At 51.1% G+C, this 18,210-nt stretch overlaps 1 protein-coding gene across 13 annotated transcripts in view; it reads right to left on the bottom strand.

The window, feature by feature from the left end:
• nav3 (neuron navigator 3) overlaps nt 1-18,210 on the bottom strand; it is a 242,139-nt gene that overhangs the window by 86,597 nt on the left and 137,332 nt on the right. For 12 of the 13 annotated variants that reach the window (XM_036945151.1, XM_036945152.1, XM_036945153.1 and 9 more), the window contains 2 exons: nt 8,146-9,229; nt 4,469-4,584 (listed from right to left, as the gene is read on the bottom strand). In XM_036945151.1, the coding sequence (XP_036801046.1) occupies nt 4,469-4,584; nt 8,146-9,229 (1,200 nt within the window). Of the gene's footprint in view, nt 1,515-4,468; nt 4,585-8,145; nt 9,230-18,210 lie in introns of those variants that run through there. The other variant, XM_036945164.1, reaches the window with a different exon arrangement.

Here is an 18,210-nt window from a genome sequence, read left to right as displayed (position 1 = left end):
AGCATGGTGAGGATCACCTCCTTGTCCAGCTGAGCCGTACCCTCGCGGGCGCCCCCCTCCGCCTCCTCCTCCGCCCAGTACCCCCTCTCCCTGCCACCCTGGTCCCCGACCCTGGTGCCCGCCGCTGACGCCACCTCATCGTCCGAACGCCCACTGCTGCCCTCTTCATCCGTACCCTCCTCCCTGGGCTTCCCCAGCTGCCCACGTAGCGTCTCCCGAGGCGGTTGCTGTTGCCCGCCCAGCGATGCCCGCCCGACCGCCGTGCACCTCCATGGCACAGGGATGAGGGAGTGCTCCGACTGGGAGAGAACTTTGGTCAGGGAGAGGGACAGGGAGCGCGCCCTGGTGCCCCTCGCACCCATGCCATCCCTGGCTGGCTCCTTCCTGGGGCTGCCCCCTCGCGCTGGGGATGATGACAAGGACGAAGAGGATTTGGAAGGCGTGGGCGGGTCATCTAGCTCGAAGGAGTACACCCGCTGCTCGCCCTCGCTCAGCAGGGTCAGGTTGGTCAGGGAGCGCTGCTTGCGGAGGTTCAGGTTGTCTGGGAGGGGTTGGGGGGGTCGGCGAGGGGGGCTTCCACCCTGGTACACAGAGAACTCGGCGCCTCTCTTCATCTTCACCTCCTTGCTCTCGTTCACTCTCTCTCTGTTCGTCAGTGGGTCTGTGCTGGTCCACCTGTTTGGCTGTGTTCCCGTTCACATTCTGGCAGTGGTGGCTGGTGAGCCGGAGGAGGGGAGAGGAGAAGAAGGTGGCGAGAGAGGTGAAGACGCCTCTATCTGTGGGGGGGGACTTAGGTGGCCCCCTGTCCAGCGCTCACCGAGGGTCCAGGCTTCATCCAGATGGAAGGAGTGAGGGATGGAGGGATGGAGAGCATGTTGCAGACGCCTAGATGAAAAACTCCCCCCTCACACACAGCAGAGTCCAGAGGCATCCTCCAGACATTGCATTCCCATGGTCACACAGCTAATAACTAGTGCCACAGACACACACCAACACAAAAAAACAGACACTGCTTTACCTCCCCCTCCTCCTCCTCCTCCTCTTCTCTCTCTCTCCTCCACCTCAAAACAGCAAGAAGCGGTGAGGGGTGTGGATGAATGCGATTTTACATCTCTCTCTTTCTCACGCAATCTCTCTCTCTCCTCCGCTCTATTCTACTCTCTCTCTGCTTCTCTCTCTCTGCTTCTCTCTCTCTGCTTCTCTCTCTCTCTGCTTCTCTCTCTCTCTGCTTCTCCCTCTCTTTATCTTTCTCTATTAAGAGCAGAGGGGAGCATTTCATTCCTCTCTCCCTCTCTGCGCTCCTGTTAATTACCAGCTCAGCAGAGCCTTTGCTTCTCTCCCTCTCTCCTCTCCTCACACCAGAGAATGGAGCCAGCACTCAATCTCTCCGCTCTGTTCATTTTAGCATTCAGCCTGCAATTCTATCCTTCCTCTCCCTCTGCCGCTCTCTCTCTTACTCTCTGGCTCATCTGTTTCTCCCTCCTCTCTCTTCTCTCTCTCTGTCTCTCTGCCTCATGTGTGTCTCCCTCCTCTCTCTTCTCGCTTCTCTCTCTCTGCCTCATCTGTTTCTCCCTTCTCTCTCTTCTCTCTCTCTGTCTCTCTTCTTCTCTTGTCTCGGTGGTTTCCCTTTCCTCTGCTGCAGCAGTGGCATCCTCTGCTGTGGCTACTGCCGACCATCAAAGCACGTGTCTTCTGTCTCCACGTCTGCCCACTTCAGTTCAGGAAACGCCTCACCACAAGTCGCAGGGTACTTGGGGAGTATGTGTGTGAGCGAAAGAGAGTCAAAGGATGAAAATGCATGTTCAACACTGCTGCCTCCCCCTCTTCTCCTCCTCTTCTCCTCCCCCTCTCCTCCTCCTCTTCTCCCTCTTTTCCTTCCCCTCCTCTTCTCCTCCCCTTCTTCCTCTTCTCCTCCCTTTCTCCTCCTCCCTTTCGCCCTCTTCTCCTCCCCTTCTCCCACTTCTCCTCCCCCTCTTCTACTTCTCCTTCCCCTCTTCTCCTCTCCCTCCCCCTCTTCTCCTCCCCCTCTTCTCCTCTCCCTCTTCTCCTCTCCCTCTTCTCCTCTCCCTCTCTTCCTCTCCCTCTCTGCTTTCCCTGATAAAAACCAGAGTGACTGGGAGTTGTTTGGACAGCACACCTGCGAGTTGCGGCTCCCTGATAGCAGTGCTGCGCTGATGCACAGGCTAATTAAACGCTATAGGGTTAATGAGGTAAAGAGTAAAGCCCCGGCTCTCCTCTCACCAAGACTGCAGCCTGTCTGTCAACAGCTTCAACACTTCCTCTAGTATTAATAACCTCAACAGCACAGACACACACACCATAGACAAACAACAGCCTCCATGTGACCACACATGCTATAAGCTCGTGATGCAGAGAAACTCATGGTAGCAGTTGCCCTGAGCAACCATATCCAAGGTGACATTAACTGCCATGGACAGAGATGGCATTTACAGTTGTAGGATCGTAACTTGACCAGTTTCTCCCCAGACATTTTTGTAGGGGTTGATACATTTTTAGTTAGGGCAAATCAAGTCTGACATTTTAAAATGTGTGCCAAGAGTGTGTAAAGCTGTCCTCAAGGCAAAAGGTGGCTACTTTGAAGAATCTCAAATTTAAATATATTTAGATTTGTTTAACACTTTTTGGGGTTACGACATTATTCCATATGTGTTATTTCATAGTTTTGATGTCTTCACTATTTTTCTAAATAAATAAAAGCCCTGGAATGAGAAGGTGTGTCCAAACGTTTGACTGGTGCTGTAGGCCTACCTCTACATTGACGCTACACTGATCTTCTGTGAAATGACTGTACGTTGCTCTGTGTGTTAAACCACCAAAATGTAAATGCCATGTAAACTCAGTGCTGCAGGAAATGTAGCTCGAAGATGATGACCCATAAGTAGCTTTTTGAAAGACTTCCTTCACTATAGAGGCTACCGCAGACTCCAGGCAACGAGCAGTTCAGGAGACAAAACTAAGAAAAAAAACAGTTTCCCCTAGGTACAGATCTAGGATCTGCTTTCCCTCCCCGAATCCTAACCTTATGAATAGTGAGGGAAAAACAAAACTGAACCAAGATCAGTGTCTGGAAGCAACACAATTGTCCTGATACAGAAGTGAACCACCATGGTTCCTCAGATCATCATCTACATACGTTGATAAAAAATAAAATAAAAACCAGCAAAATCAGACTTTCTGAGTAGAACACAACTGCAAAACATTTTCATAAATGAACAAATCAAAGCAGAAAGTTCAACGGAGTCTCGCTGACCGCGGCGCTCATTGTGCCGTGACCACAGTGTGTATATTACAGGTTTGGCGATGTAAAAACACAACATTCCAGACATGGTACTTCGGCTGTGGCTTTGTAAAGGCACACATTTAGAGGACTAAAGTAGCACTATGTAGGGACCGTTCCCTTTGTAGACCACGATTTGGGGAGTCATTTGTTTTGTGACAGAACAATCTTTTGTTTTTCCCATAACCAAATGACAAAGCAGTTTATAGTAGAGCAAGGCCTAAGACATGCAGTGTGTTTAGTTAACATGCAGACCCACTAGGCAGGAATACATAGCAGTAGATGTACTATGACCTGACAGATACCTGACCTGCAACACCAAAGCTACGTTATAACACGGCATCATTTCCCAAGGACATCATCCACATTACATTTCCCAAGGACATCATCCACATTACATTTCCCAAGGACATCATCCACATTACATTTCCCAAGGACATCATCCACATTACATTTCCAAAGGACATCATCCACATTACATTTCCCAAGGACATCATCCACATTACATTTCCCAAGGACATCATCCACATTACATTTCCCAAGGACATCATCCACATTACATTTCTCAAGGACATCATCCACATTACATGAAATTCTATCGGTCTCTGTGTAAATGCCAAGGTGAGCTGCAGCCCAGCCCACCACCCAGATAATACAGATTCTCTCTCTGTCTCCTGCAGCCCAGCCCACCACCCAGATAATACAGATTCTCTCTCTGTCTCCTGCAGCCCAGCCCACCACCCTGATAATACAGATTCTCTCTCTGTTTCCTGCAGCCCAGCCCACCACCCTGATAATACAGATTCTCTCTCTGTCTCCTGCAGCCTCGGGCCACTGTCTATCCAGATGACCCGCCACGTCCCCACAGCTAGAACAAGACGCCGGGCGCCGGGGCGTAACCGATGGCGACTGCGTAAACAAAGGGCCACAGATGCCTCCTGTGTCCGCCAGTCGTTCCTGACCTTTTCCCTTCGCCGTGTGAGGCGGGGATCAAGGGACCCCCCATGCTACCTCAAAGACAAACATACACACACGCATTCACCAGAAAGTACACACACAGACAATATACTGTAATACACACCCACCCACCCACCCACCCACCCACCCACACACACACACACACACACACACACACACACACACACACACACACACACGAGTGTTGCCTACCTGAGATTTCTTCCAGGCACTGCTTGGCAGTCTTGCTGTAGGCCAGGTCTCCCTTGGTGGGGCTGAGGCAGTGGTCTGTGGGGGCCACCGTGGTACAGTCGTTCTCGGAGTACGTCCTGGGAGAAACAAACAAAGCCATGGTTATTCAGGAGCCGCATTGCATAGAGCGTTTGTTTTCATGTGGTAAAAAAACAGGACCCAGACTGAAATACTTCTATTCGTGCTTTTTCGTATTTTCAACAGATGAAGATGAATATCTCAGGAGGATCTCTTGGATGAAGTGAGGTTTTGTGGGTGAAGGGAAGTTTGTCTATCTATCTGTCTGTGTGTGCATGCATGAACCTGCCTATGTGCAGCCAAAATCCACATACTGGCTTGCATTCCCTGTCCCCCTATAGCCCCTGGTCAAAAGTAGGGCACTAAAAAGGGAATAGGGTGCCATTTGGCAGGCAGCCTGTGTTTGTTCCCTTGCCTTGGGCAGAGATGTGAGAAACACAGCCAGACGTCCTGACGGCTGCTAGATAACTCTCCCTCACCGGCACACCCACAATAAAGCCTTTCCCCAGCCACCTGCACCGCCACAGATAAACTGGCAGCCACAGAATGCTGCATCAGCCAATGAGTTGAGCACTGTGAAACCTCGCTTTCTAACATCCGCCCCACAAACTACTTCTAGCTACATAGAATTTCACAGAGAGAGACATTCAGAAATATGGCAGCAATTTGACAGCCTGCAAAAAATGTCGGAATGGGTAAATTAAATGTTTACTGGGGGAGGGTATATATTCTGACTACTCAGTTTAGGAATGTTTGTTATAAAGATGTACAACAAGGATCTCAAATCAGTCTAAAAATACCCTGAGAAATGTACTGAGAACAAAACAAAGCACAGCACAGCCAATCATAAGTGAGAATCTCAGGTCGAATCAGGTCAGAGAGAGGACGCACATACAATGTTAACGTCACACAGCAGTGCCTTACAATCACCTCCCCGGCTGCTGTCAAAGGCGGAGGCAGGGGGACTGTAATCAACGAAACACAAACTGCAGCTAACTGCTGCTGCCTCTGCTCTTCTCAGCCTATGGCCCGGCTGCTCTGCTGTGGCACAGGAGAGGGAAGAAACCTAATTGGCCCTGAAATGATGGGAAATTGCGACGCAGCGGGAGGCCCTAAGTGCAAGGCCGCTGACAGTTCCTCCTCTGTCAGGCAGGTCGGCGGGGGCACACCTCCCTCCGGAAGAGAGTGAGAGAAACAGAGGAAAGGGGGAGGGAGGGAGACATGGGATACTATAGCCAGGATTGGACAAGCGAAGGGGAGAGGTAGGCAGGAGTGTGAGTGATCAGGTAGAACTGAGCATCTCAACCTGTTGGCTGCTGAGCCACAGAAGACAACGTGCTTGTCATTTTGGTTGATTGCATCCTGGATATGTAGTTGAGCCGCTCATGATTAGGACCTGACATGAATACAAAGTAGGAAAGCGATATGAAGAGAATCCCTTTTCAATGGCATGACATTACAGTGTATGTTGTGTGTTGCTTGTCTCCCATTTAATGCAGATGGAGAACAGGTTGGAGAACAACAGCCGTCACCTGCATCTGCCTATGAATGATAATCAGGGATGCCTGTTAATGGGCAAGACGGCGAGGTGCATTGGACGGATTAAGATGAATTCTCAATGGTGAGTCAGCGAGCAGCAGAGTGCATTGTGTGCCAAGGTTGAACCCTTTTTGGAAATTATAGAGAAAGAGAAGAGAGGGAAAAGTTACTCGGAAGCCGATTATGGCTCGTTAATAGGATTCCCCCCCCCCCCCCCCCCCCCCCCCCAAAGGCCAGAACCGCTGTTAGCACGCCCGCCATCACAGGCTCTGTCTCTGACATCACAAAGCCCCTACCCAGCAGCCCCCATCCAGTCGACAGATTGAAAGGTGGGAAATTATCTTTGATGGGCGGCATCCGTCTGGAATCAAGGCTTCCACCTCTCTCCAGACACTCAAATAATAGGGGTTATTTGGAGCGCCATGGGATGCAGAGATTCAATTGGTTGTACGCACATCAAGATGGCGTGTGACTGGACGAGCCAGCCCTCGTGTGTCTGTGTGTGACTGTACGGCACCACATGCAGTCCCGTGGGCACAATGACAGAACGCGGGATGCGGATAAAGGAGTGGAAGTATGGAGGGATGGAGGAGGGCCTCTATTCTCTGTCTCCCCATGAAACCTGTTCTAGATGGATCATGATGAGAGATTAGTCAAGACGCAGCCTGCGTCCCTAATAGCTCCCTATTTTCTATATAGTGCACTACCTTAGAGCAGAGAACTGTGGGCCTCGGTCAAAAACAGGCCTCTGGTCAAAAGTAATGCACAAGACAGGGATACAATTGGGATCAGATGCATTTGATGAGACGAGTAAAGTTAAAAGGCTGTAAATTCATCTTGGAGTATAACTGTCACTGTAGAAGAGGACATTTTAGACAAACATGCCCAATAATTCCCCCTCAATTCCACTAACAATGAGTCTCTAAACTGTCCAAATAAATCATTTGTTGTATTGTTCTCAACAAAGTTGAACTCCTTCGCAGAAATCAAGTGGCAAACAAGGGACATTTGCTGCATATAAACACCCAAATGATGGACGTTTCAGACACAAGTTCAGCTGAACTACGTCAGGTGGAACAGAGGGCCTTGGGGTAATGCTGCAGGCATAGACATCAGGACATGGAGGTAGTGAGGTTCGTTTGGACTGTCATTCTAACAACCTGCTGAGGTTCGTTTGGACTGTCATTCTAACAACCTGCTGAGGTTCGTTTGGACTGTCATTCTAACAACCTGCTGAGGTTAGATTGGACTGTCATTCTAGCAACCTGCTGAGGTTAGTTTGGACTGTCATTCTAACAACCTGCTGAGGTTAGTTTGGACTGTCATTCTAACAACTTGCTGAGGTTAGTTTGGACTGTCATTCTAACAACCTGCTGAGGTTAGTTTGGACTGTCATTCTAACAACCTGCTGAGGTTAGTTTGGACTGTCATTCTAACAACCTGCTGAGGTTAGTTTGGAGAGCTGAGGGGAAGGCTGTGCACCAGAGCTGAGGGGAAGGCTGTGCACCAGAGCTGAGGGGAAGGCTGTGCACCAGAGCTGAGGGGAAGGCTGTGCACCAGAGCTGAGGGGAAGGCTGTGCACCAGAGCTGAGGGGAAGGCTGTGCACCAGAGCTGAGGGGAAGGCTGTGCACCAGAGCGGAGGGGAAGGCTGTACACCAGAGCTGAGGGGAAGGCTGTGCACCAGAGCGGAGAGGAAGGCTGTGCACCAGAGCTGAGGGGAAGGCTGTGCACCAGAGCTGAGAGGAAGGCTGTACACCAGAGCTCATTTGGGTAATTGTGATTTGATTGTGTATTTTTCTTTGTATTTTAAGTGAACATCCTACAAAGCCCTGTCTGTTAACAGTCTTGAAGACAAAGGCTGTCAGATGAGGATTATTGTCTTGATGGGTTTACTCCCATCGTTACTTGTGGTATGGTGTAACTAGCTAATATAAAAACACATCATAGCTTATGAACACAACAATCATAAGAGAGACCTTCGCCAGACCACTGCATTATACCCCAGCCCCATTGTCACACAAAACAATCGCATGCACGTAAACAGACACACACGCACACCTGCACATACACATAGCCTCACCTATACATGAAGGGGGCGACGGTGGCTGTGTTGGGGTGGTTGTGCTGCTGCTGCTGGGGGAGCTGCACCGCTCCGTTCCCCCCCATGGCCCCGGGGGGCTGGGACAGGGCAGAGGTGCTGGTGGAAGACACCATGTTGCTCCGCCGGCCCTCCAGGCCCCCCAGGGAGCGCTGCTGCATGTAGTAGCCCCCCTGGCCCCCTTTAACCACCTTGGCCTTGTCCCCTTCCCTGCCCCCTCCACTACCACCCTGGGGGGCCTGGGCCTGGGTCTGGGCTTGACCGCCGGCCGGCTTCCCCGTAGCCGAGGGGGCCTTGAGCCCAGGCTTGGGGATTCCACTGGAGGCAGGGGGGATGGCGCTGTCCTTCTTGCCCGCTGCAGGCTTGCCTCCCTTGGGGATGAGGCTGGCGATCTTCGAGGTCTTCTTGGATGGATCCACCATGGGTTCCCGTTGTTCCTCTTTGGGAGGGGTGCTGGCCTTGCCTCCTTTGCTCCTGCTCTTATCCTCCTTGTCTTTGGGCTGGGGCAGGGACTTATTGCTGCCACCGCTGGAGGGCGAAGAGCCCTTCACACAGCCCTTATTGGCTGCTGCCAGGGAGGGGGGCGAGGCAGTCTTGGCCAGCTGCTTGGTGCTGTTGCTGCTGCTAGTACACATTGACGACATTGGCTCCGTTATGCTTAGCCCTTCCTCGCCGTACTCCGACATGTCATCCTCCTCCTGCAAGGCCATCTCGGCCACCGACGGCGAAGTCCGCGAGGCTGAGCGAGGGTTGATCATCCGGAACTTGTCCAGCATGGATCTCTGGGAGGCACCACCGCCAGCGACAGAGCCCGACTTGGGCGCTTCAGTCATTGGGGGCCGTAGGCGGTCGGAGGCGGGGGGTGGGGTGGGTGAGGGAGAGGGCGAGGTGGAGACCGAGAGCATGGAGGAGGTGGCACTGTGCTTCATGTTCATGGACTTGCTGCGCCAGGACTTGCCGGCAGTGGGGGAGGGGATGGCAGAGGCCAGCTGCTGCCCGCTGAGGCTGGTGGGCACTTGGGCACCTCCGTTCATGCTGCCAGGCAGAGGGATGCTCTTCGCCGATTCTGCAAAGGAGACAAATAAACAGACACACAGTTACATCAACCGTCTCAGGAACACAACTGGATCAATACATGCACATATGGTCTCATATACTGAGAGAACAATTTGGATTGAAAATGAAATGGCAGGTACTTTCTATGTAGAGCCAAATATTCACCATCATTGAGTCATCTACAGCAGGGGTGTCAAACTCATTCCATGGAGGGCCTAGTGCCTGCAGATGTACATTTTGTACATTCATTGAAGCCCTAGACCACCAGGTGTGGGGAGTTCCTTACTAATTAGTAACCTTAATTCATCAATCAAATACAAAGGAGGAGAGAAAACCCGCAGACACTCGACCCTCCGTGAAATGAGTCTGACACCTGTGATCTACTGCCTCTGGCACTTTGACAGAAGAACCATCATTGCAGTAGAAACGCTCTCAAAAGTAGCACTATATGATATAAAAGCACATAGGTTCTTCCCCAACGACAGGTATGACCAGAGTAGTCCATCACATGGGAGCTTTCCATTGGCGTCACACTGGTGTCTCAAAAATGTTGTTGAACCCGGTCCAGGATCCACTACATTGTCACATTCACGCTTCTATTACATGAGCACAAGCAGAGAGAAGGAGAGAGGGGGAGAGAAGGAGAGAGGGAGAGAGGGGGAGAGAAGGAGAGAGGGGGAGAGAAGGAGAGAGGGAGAGAGGGGGAGAGAAGGAGAGAGAGGGAGAGAGAGGGAGAGAAGGAGAGAGGGGGAGAGAAGGAGAGAGGGTGAGAGAAGTAGAGAGGGTGAGAGAAGGAGAGAGGGTGAGAGAAGGAGAGAGAAGGAGAGAGGGGTAGAGAAGGAGAGAGAATGAGAGAGGGGGAGAGAAGGAGAGAGGGGGAGAGCAAGAGAGAGAGGGAGAGAAGGAGAGAGATGGGGAGAGAAGGAGAGAGAAGGAGAGAAGGAGAGAAGGAGAGAGGGGGAGAGAAGGAGAGAGAGGGAGAGAAGGAGAGAGGGGGAGAGAAGGAGAGAGGGGGAGAGAAGGAGAGAGAAGGAGAGAGAGGGAGAGAGAGGGAGAGAAGGAGAGAGGGGGAGAGAAGGAGAGAGGGGGAGAGAAGGAGAGAGAGGGGGAGAGAGGGAGAGAGGGGGAGAGAAGGAGAGCGGGGGAGAGGAGAGCAGGGGAGAGAAGGAGAGAGAGGGGGAGAGAGGGAGAGAGAAGGAGAGAGGGGGAAAGAAGGAGAGAGAGGGAGAGACAAGGGGAGAGGAGAGAGAGACAAGGGGAGAGAAGGAGAGAGGGGGAGAAAAGGAGAGAGGGGGAAAGAGAGGGGGGGTGAGAGAAATAGGGGTGAGAGAGAGGGGGAGAGAAGAGAGAGAGAGAAAGAGAGAGAGATGTTGTTTGGATGGGTCAGCAGGCATTTTCTGCACCACAGGAGACAGACATGGAAAGGCTTGTCTTGCTCTCTCTGCTAGGCTGCAGGGGGGATTGGTTGGTAAGGATGCACAAAAAAGAAACGGAGCAGATCGGCAGTGCGCTCTCCAAATCTTTCCCACTGCAAACAGAGATCCTAGTGCAGCAGTGCAGCCTGCTGCGCGCTCAAGCAAAAAATTGACTCAGCAATTGATTCTGCAAAACCTAAAACTGTTACCGTTTCCCCTTGTGACAGTGGGATGCCAGGCAATTCACCCCCTGGGCAAAAGCTGCCTGGTAACTTGGCAGGTGTCTAATGCCAACAGAAAATAAAAACATTTACTAGTGTGGCATTGGAAAGCAAGAATAGGTTGATACATTAATAAAACAACTGTATACTCGCTTTCAAATGAACCAGGGTGTTTCAGAATGCACACACACACACACACACACACACACACACACACACACACACACACACACACAGACAAACATACTCTATGACGTGACGGCGCTACACTAGACAGACACAACCCCGCCTCACGCACACCCTTCCGTCAGGAGCGTGAGATAACCGATGGTCCCGTTAGCCGCTCAGCAGTGGCTCTGACCTTCTGAAGGACCCCCATTTCTCCTCTCTAGTGGGTGTTCAGATCATCATCAATCCCTTAGCAGACGCCTCCCAGCCCCTACACTGTGCTTTCAATGGAGATACATTAATACTCTACTGCTACTTTCTACCAAGGGGAGAAGTTAGTGATAGGAAATGCATTGTAACCTTAAGAACTATACAATATACTGTATGTACAAAAGTATGTGGACACCCCTTCAAATTTGTGGATTCGGCTATTTCAGCCACACCCGTTGCTGACAGGTGTATACAATCGAGAACACAGCCATGCAATCTCCATAGACAAACATTGACAGTAGAATGGCCTTACTGAAGAGCTCAGTGACTTTCAACGTGGCACTGTCAAGTCAGTTCGTCAAATTTATGCCCTGCTAGAGCTCCCCCGGTCAACTGTAAGTTCTGTTATTATGAAGTGGAAACGTTTACAAGCAACAACAGCTCAGCCACGAAGTGGTAGGATACACAAGCTCACAGAACAGAACCACAGAGTGTTGAAGCGCATTGCGCCTAAATATCGTCGGTCCTCAGTTGCAACACTCACTACCTTGTTCCAAACGCTTCTGGAAGCAACGTCAGCAGTCGGGAGCTTCATGAAATGGGTCTCCATGGCTGAGCATCCGCACACAAGCCTAAGATCACCATGCGCAATGCCAAGCGTCGGCTGGAGTGGTGTAAAGCTTGCCACCATTGAACTCTGGAGCAGTGAAATCACGTTCTCTGGAGTGATGAATCACGCTTCACCATCTGGCAGTCCGACGGACTAACGTGGGTTTTTTGCGGATGCCAGGAGAACACTACCTGCCCGAATGCATAGTGCCAACTGTAAAGTTTGGCGGAGGACAAATAATAATCTGGGGCTGTTTTTCATGGTTTGGGCTAGGCCCCTTAGTTCCAGTGAAGGGAAATCTGACATTCTAGATGATGGAAGCAAGTCCCCGCAGCAATGTTCCAACATCTAGTGGAAAGCATGTCCAGAAGAGTGGAGGCTGTTATAACAACAAAGGGGGGACCAACGCCCTATTAATGCCCATGATTTTGGAACGAGATGTTGGATCAGCAGGTGTCCACATACATTTTGAGCATGTAGTGTATGTTTGCCTTCTACTGTTGATTGATGTAGTGTCAAACAGCAGGGACATGCTGGGATTCACATTCACAATATAGAACTGCCTGTCCTCTCCATCTCCTCATTCAGCTCTACTCTCCATAGACGACAGTACTTCTCAAAGGATGCTAGACGGTTTATGGAACCACATTATTTTCAAACCTGCATGGTGGAATTCAATCTATACTGAGTCATAAGCACAACAATATAGCTGAACTGGTGGCCTTTCCAGGGACGCAGCCTCAGCCTGAGAAACCGTGATTCTCCCTAACCGCGTAGTATTTTCCCCAGAGGCGAGGAGAAGGGCTTTAGCTGCCGCGACGCGAGGCCTCAGCCTGAGAAACCGTGATTCTCCCTAACCGCGTAGTATTTTCCCCAGAGGCGAGGAGAAGGGCTTTAGCTGCCGCGACGTGAGGCCTCAGCCTGAGAAACCGTGATTCTCCCTAACCGCGTAGTCTTTTCCCCAGAGGCGAGGAGAAGGGCTTTAGCTGCCGCGACGCGAGGCCTCAGCCTGAGAAACCGTGATTCTCCCTAACCGCGTAGTCTTTTCCCCAGAGGCGAGGAGAAGGGCTTTAGCTGCCGCGACGCGAGGCCTCAGAACACTTAATCAGCTTATGATCTGGGCCACAGCCTTTAAAACCTTACGACGCCTGTAAACGTGTCAGTCTGTGGGAGGAACATGTAAGCTGGCACACGCCAAGTCATCGCTTTAAAGACCAGCCTGTGTGTGTGTGTGTGTGTGTGTGTGTGTGTGTGTGAGCGTTTAAGAATCTCACTTAACCCTTACATCTAAGAAGCCCAGTCATTCTTGTGATAGGGTGACAGAGCTTGCCCTCACACCATGGAAACAGCCGGGAAAGTTGGGCAACAGAAATGCCACGCTTGATTTGATTTCTTTGTCGTAGTCGCGGGCAACACTGTGATAAGATTGTGAATGATGGCCGAAGTGTTTGGGATTCAGTATGTGCGGCCAGCGAATTAACCATGCCTTTAAAGATAACAGGGGCCCGAAGGATGACATTTCATACCAATCGGCTGACGCCACCAACGCCCCAGAGAAGAAGTAGAGACTTGGCGTTACCATAGCAACACACTCTTTCACAACCGCTTACTTCATCGGCTGAGAGTGAAATGTCACTTCTGCTGGCTGGGCGCTGGACCCTCACACGTCTGCTGCTCAGTGCTCACACACCCATCGTGTGGCACGCAAACACACACACACACATAACCCTCCCCACACACACACACTCCGCCCCGCCCCTACACACACACACAAACACACACACAAACACACAGACGCCGCCCCGTGCCCACACACACACACACACACACACACACACACACACACACACACACACACACACACACACACACACACACAGTGAGCTGAGTAAATCCTCTTGTAATAAACACCAAGTCCCTATATCTGTGAGCCTGCCCTCATTTTCTCTCCCTTTGGACAGCTGGAATTGTCCCCAATGGCACACTACTCCCTATATAGTGCACTTAATAGGGAATAGGTTGTCATTTGGGATGCAGATCCTGTCACCCTGAGCTGGCCTGCACTAGCCTGCAGCTCTTGCTTTTTACATGATCTCTTCAGACAGGCTCTTCTGCCATGACTAGACTCTCAATTCCCTGTCTTTTGCTAAAGGTTTGGCTGCATCATTGACATTTCTCTGATTTCTTTGATTTGACCCCCAAATCTAAAGCCTCCACCCTCGCAGGGATGAGGGGGAGGCCTCTTATTTACAGTGGGCCCAAAGTTGAGTCCTTAGGCTGGGGTCAAACTCTCACTCCCAATGACATAACTCCCCCATTGGCAAATTGTTGAGGAGAGCGACTGGCGACTGGCCATGTTACACAAGGCTGATTAAAATAGATTGGAAATGTGTTGAGCTGCATACAAAGAAAACAATAGATATACACAAAAACATTCTGGATCACACACATTAAAACAGACCTGTATCAAGATTAAGGATTGGAATTGCAATATTAAGTACAAAATTAAATGCTTAAGTACCAGGCTGATTCATGAGCATGGACATGACTCCTGAGTTTAACACTGGACTAGTGACTGATAGACAAAAAGCAGACTGCCTCTTCATGTACACCATGCAATTAGCTCCCCTGGGTCATACTGCCAGTGAGTAGTGAGAGAGAGGGGAGATAGACAACATACTGCCTGCCAGTGGGTAGTGAGAGGGAGGGGAGATAGACAACATACTGCCAGTGAGAGGGAGGGGAGACAGACAACATACTGCCAGTGAGAGGGAAGGGAGACAGACAACATACTGCCAGTGAGAGGGAAGGGAGACAGACAACATACTGCCAGTGAGTAGTGAGAGAGAGGGGAGATAGACAACATACTGCCAGTGAGTAGTGAGAGAGAGGGGAGACAGACAACATATTGCCCGTGGGTAGTGAGAGAGAGGGGAGACAGACAACATACTGCCAGTGAGTAGTAAGAGAGAGGGGAGACAGACAACATATTGCCCGTGGGTAGTGAGAGGGAGGGGAGACAGACAACATACTGCCAGTGAGAGGGAGGGGAGACAGACAACATACTGCCAGTGAGAGGGAGGGGAGACAGACAACATACTGCCAGTGAGTAATAAGAGAGAGGGGAGACAGACAACATACTGCCAGTGGGAGGGAGGGGAGACAGACAACATACTGCCAGTGAGAGGGAAGGGAGACAGACAACATACTGCCAGTGAGAGGGAGGGGAGACAGACAACATACTGCCAGTGAGAGGGAAGGGAGACAGACAACATATTGCCAGTGGGTAGTGAGAGAGAGGGGAGACAGACAACATACTGCCAGTGAGAGGGAGGGGAGACAGACAACATATTGCCCGTGGGTAGTGAGAGAGAGGGGAGACAGACAACATACTGCCAGTGAGAGGGAGGGGAGACAGACAACATACTGCCAGTGAGAGGGAAGGGAGACAGACAACATACTGCCAGTGAGAGGGAGGGGAGACAGACAACATACTGCCAGTGAGAGGGAGGGGAGACAGACAACATACTGCCAGTGAGTAGTGAGAGAGAGGGGAGATAGACAACATACTGCCAGTGAGTAGTGAGAGAGAGGGGAGATAGACAACATACTGCCAGTGAGAGAGAGGGGAGACAGACAACATACTGCCAGTGAGAGGGAGGGGAGACAGACAACATACTGCCCGTGGGTAGTGAGAGAGAGGGGAGATAGACAACATACTGCCAGTGAGAGGGAGGGGAGACAGACAACATACTGCCAGTGAGAGGGAGGGGAGACAGACAGACAACATACTGCCAGTGACTAGTGAGAGAGAGGGGAGACAGACAATACACTGCCAGTGAGAGGGAGGGGAGACAGACAACATACTGCCAGTGAGAGGGAGGGGAGACAGACAACATACTGCCAGTGGGTAGTGAGAGAGAGGGGAGACAGACAATATACTGCCAGTGAGAGGGAGGGGAGACAGACAACATACTGCCAGTGGGTAGTGAGAGAGAGGGGAGACAAACGACACAAACACCAAGAAAGAAGGACCATGGACTTGACTGTTCCCACCAGGGGAGACATTAGCTCTGTTTAGGTGGTAATGTAGGGTGTGAGTAATGGTTTAAACGGTGGCAAGGGGGTACTGAGGAAACAGAAAAACCTTCACTCCCTTTCTGGATGGGGGATTCATGTGTCCCAAATGGCATCCTATTCAATATATAGTGCACTACTTTTGACTAGAGTTCTATGGGCCGTGCTAAAAAGTAGTTAACTATAAAGGGAATAGGGTGCAATTTTGGTGAAAAACAACAGGTCTGGGCAAATGGGACACAGGGGACAGTGAAGGCACTTGTGTAAATCTAGTGGGCTGGCTCTGGCCAAAATAAACAGGGTCGGTGACCGGGGTTTGTTCATGGTTGGTAGACTGTTGTTCTCTGTTAACAGAGGAATATATATATATATATATATATGAGAGAGAGAGAGAGAGAGAGAGAGAGAGAGAGAGAGAGAGAGAGAGAGAGAGAGAGAGAGAGAATGGAGATGCATGAGGAAAAAGAGGACAGCCCTCCTGCTCTCCCTTTGACTGGCCCTGAACTGACACTCTTAACGCCGCATTTTCTCCATCCCCCATTTCTCCTCTCCCACTGTTTTATGGGCTGATATACAGTATCCCTTCTTGGTGTTTTATCTACAGACGACCATAACTCTACCGACGACCATAACTCTACCGACGACCATAACTCTACTGACGACCGTAACTCTACCGACGACCGCAACTTCACCGACGGCCGCAACTCCACCGACGACCGCAACTCCACCGACGACCGTAACTCTACCGACGACCGTAACTCTACCGACGACCGTAACGACCATAACTCTGCCGACGACCATAACTCTACTGACGACCGTAACGACCATAACTCTACCGACGACCGTAACGACCATAACTCTGCCGACGACCATAACTCTCCCGACACCCATAACTCTACCGACGACCGTTACTCTACTGACGACCGTAACTCCACCGACGACCGTAACGACCATAACTCCACCGACGACCGTAATTCTACCGACGACCGTAACTCTCCCGACGACCGTAACTCCACCGACGACCGTAATTCTACCGACGACCGTAACTCTACCGACGACCGTAACTCTACCGCTGACCGTAACACTACCAACGACCGTAACTCTACCGACGACCATAACGACCATAACTTCACCAACGACCATAACTCCACCGACGACCGTAACAACCGTTACTCTACCGACGACCGTAACTCTACCGACGACCGTAACTCTACCGACGACCGTAACGACCATAACTTCACCAATGACCATAACTCCACCAACGACCGTAACTCCACCGATGACCGTAACGACCGTAACTCTACCGACGACCGTAACTCCACCGACGACCGTAACGACCGTTACTCTACCGACGACCATAACTCTACCGACGACCGTTACTCTACCGACGACCGTAACTCTACCGACGACCATTACTCTACCGACGACCGTAACGACCATAACTCTGCCGACGACCATAACTCTCCCGACACCCATAACTCTACCGACGACCGTTACTCTACTAACGACCATAACTCTACCGACGACCGTAACGACCATAACTCTGCCGACGACCATAACTCTCCCGACACCCATAACTCTACCGACGACCGTTACTCTACTGACGACCGTAACTCCACCGACGACCGTAACGACCATAACTCCACCGACGACCGTAATTCTACCGACGACCGTAACTCTCCCGACGACCGTAACTCCACCGACGACCGTAATTCTACCGACGACCGTAACTCTACCGACGACCGTAACTCTACCGCTGACCGTAACACTACCAACGACCGTAACTCTACCGACGACCATAACGACCATAACTTCACCAACGACCATAACTCCACCGACGACCGTAACAACCGTTACTCTACCGACGACCGTAACTCTACCGACGACCGTAACTCTACCGACGACCGTAACGACCATAACTTCACCAATGACCATAACTCCACCAACGACCGTAACTCCACCGATGACCGTAACGACCGTAACTCTACCGACGACCGTAACTCCACCGACGACCGTAACGACCGTTACTCTACCGACGACCATAACTCTACCGACGACCGTTACTCTACCGACGACCGTAACTCTACCGACGACCATTACTCTACCGACGACCGTTACTCTACCGACGACCGTTACTCTACCGATGACCGTAACTCTACCGACGACCATAACTCTGCCGACGACCGTTACTCTACCGACGACCGTTACTCTACCGACGACCATTACTCCATTGACGACCATAACTCTACAGACGACCGTTACTCTACCGACGACCATAACTCTACCGACG

This window comes from Oncorhynchus mykiss, chromosome 15 (genome assembly GCF_013265735.2).
Source record: "Oncorhynchus mykiss isolate Arlee chromosome 15, USDA_OmykA_1.1, whole genome shotgun sequence".
NCBI classification, from domain to species: domain Eukaryota; kingdom Metazoa; phylum Chordata; class Actinopteri; order Salmoniformes; family Salmonidae; genus Oncorhynchus; species Oncorhynchus mykiss.
Note: the sequence above shows the minus strand (reverse complement) of the source record. Positions and strands in the feature narration are given on the sequence as shown.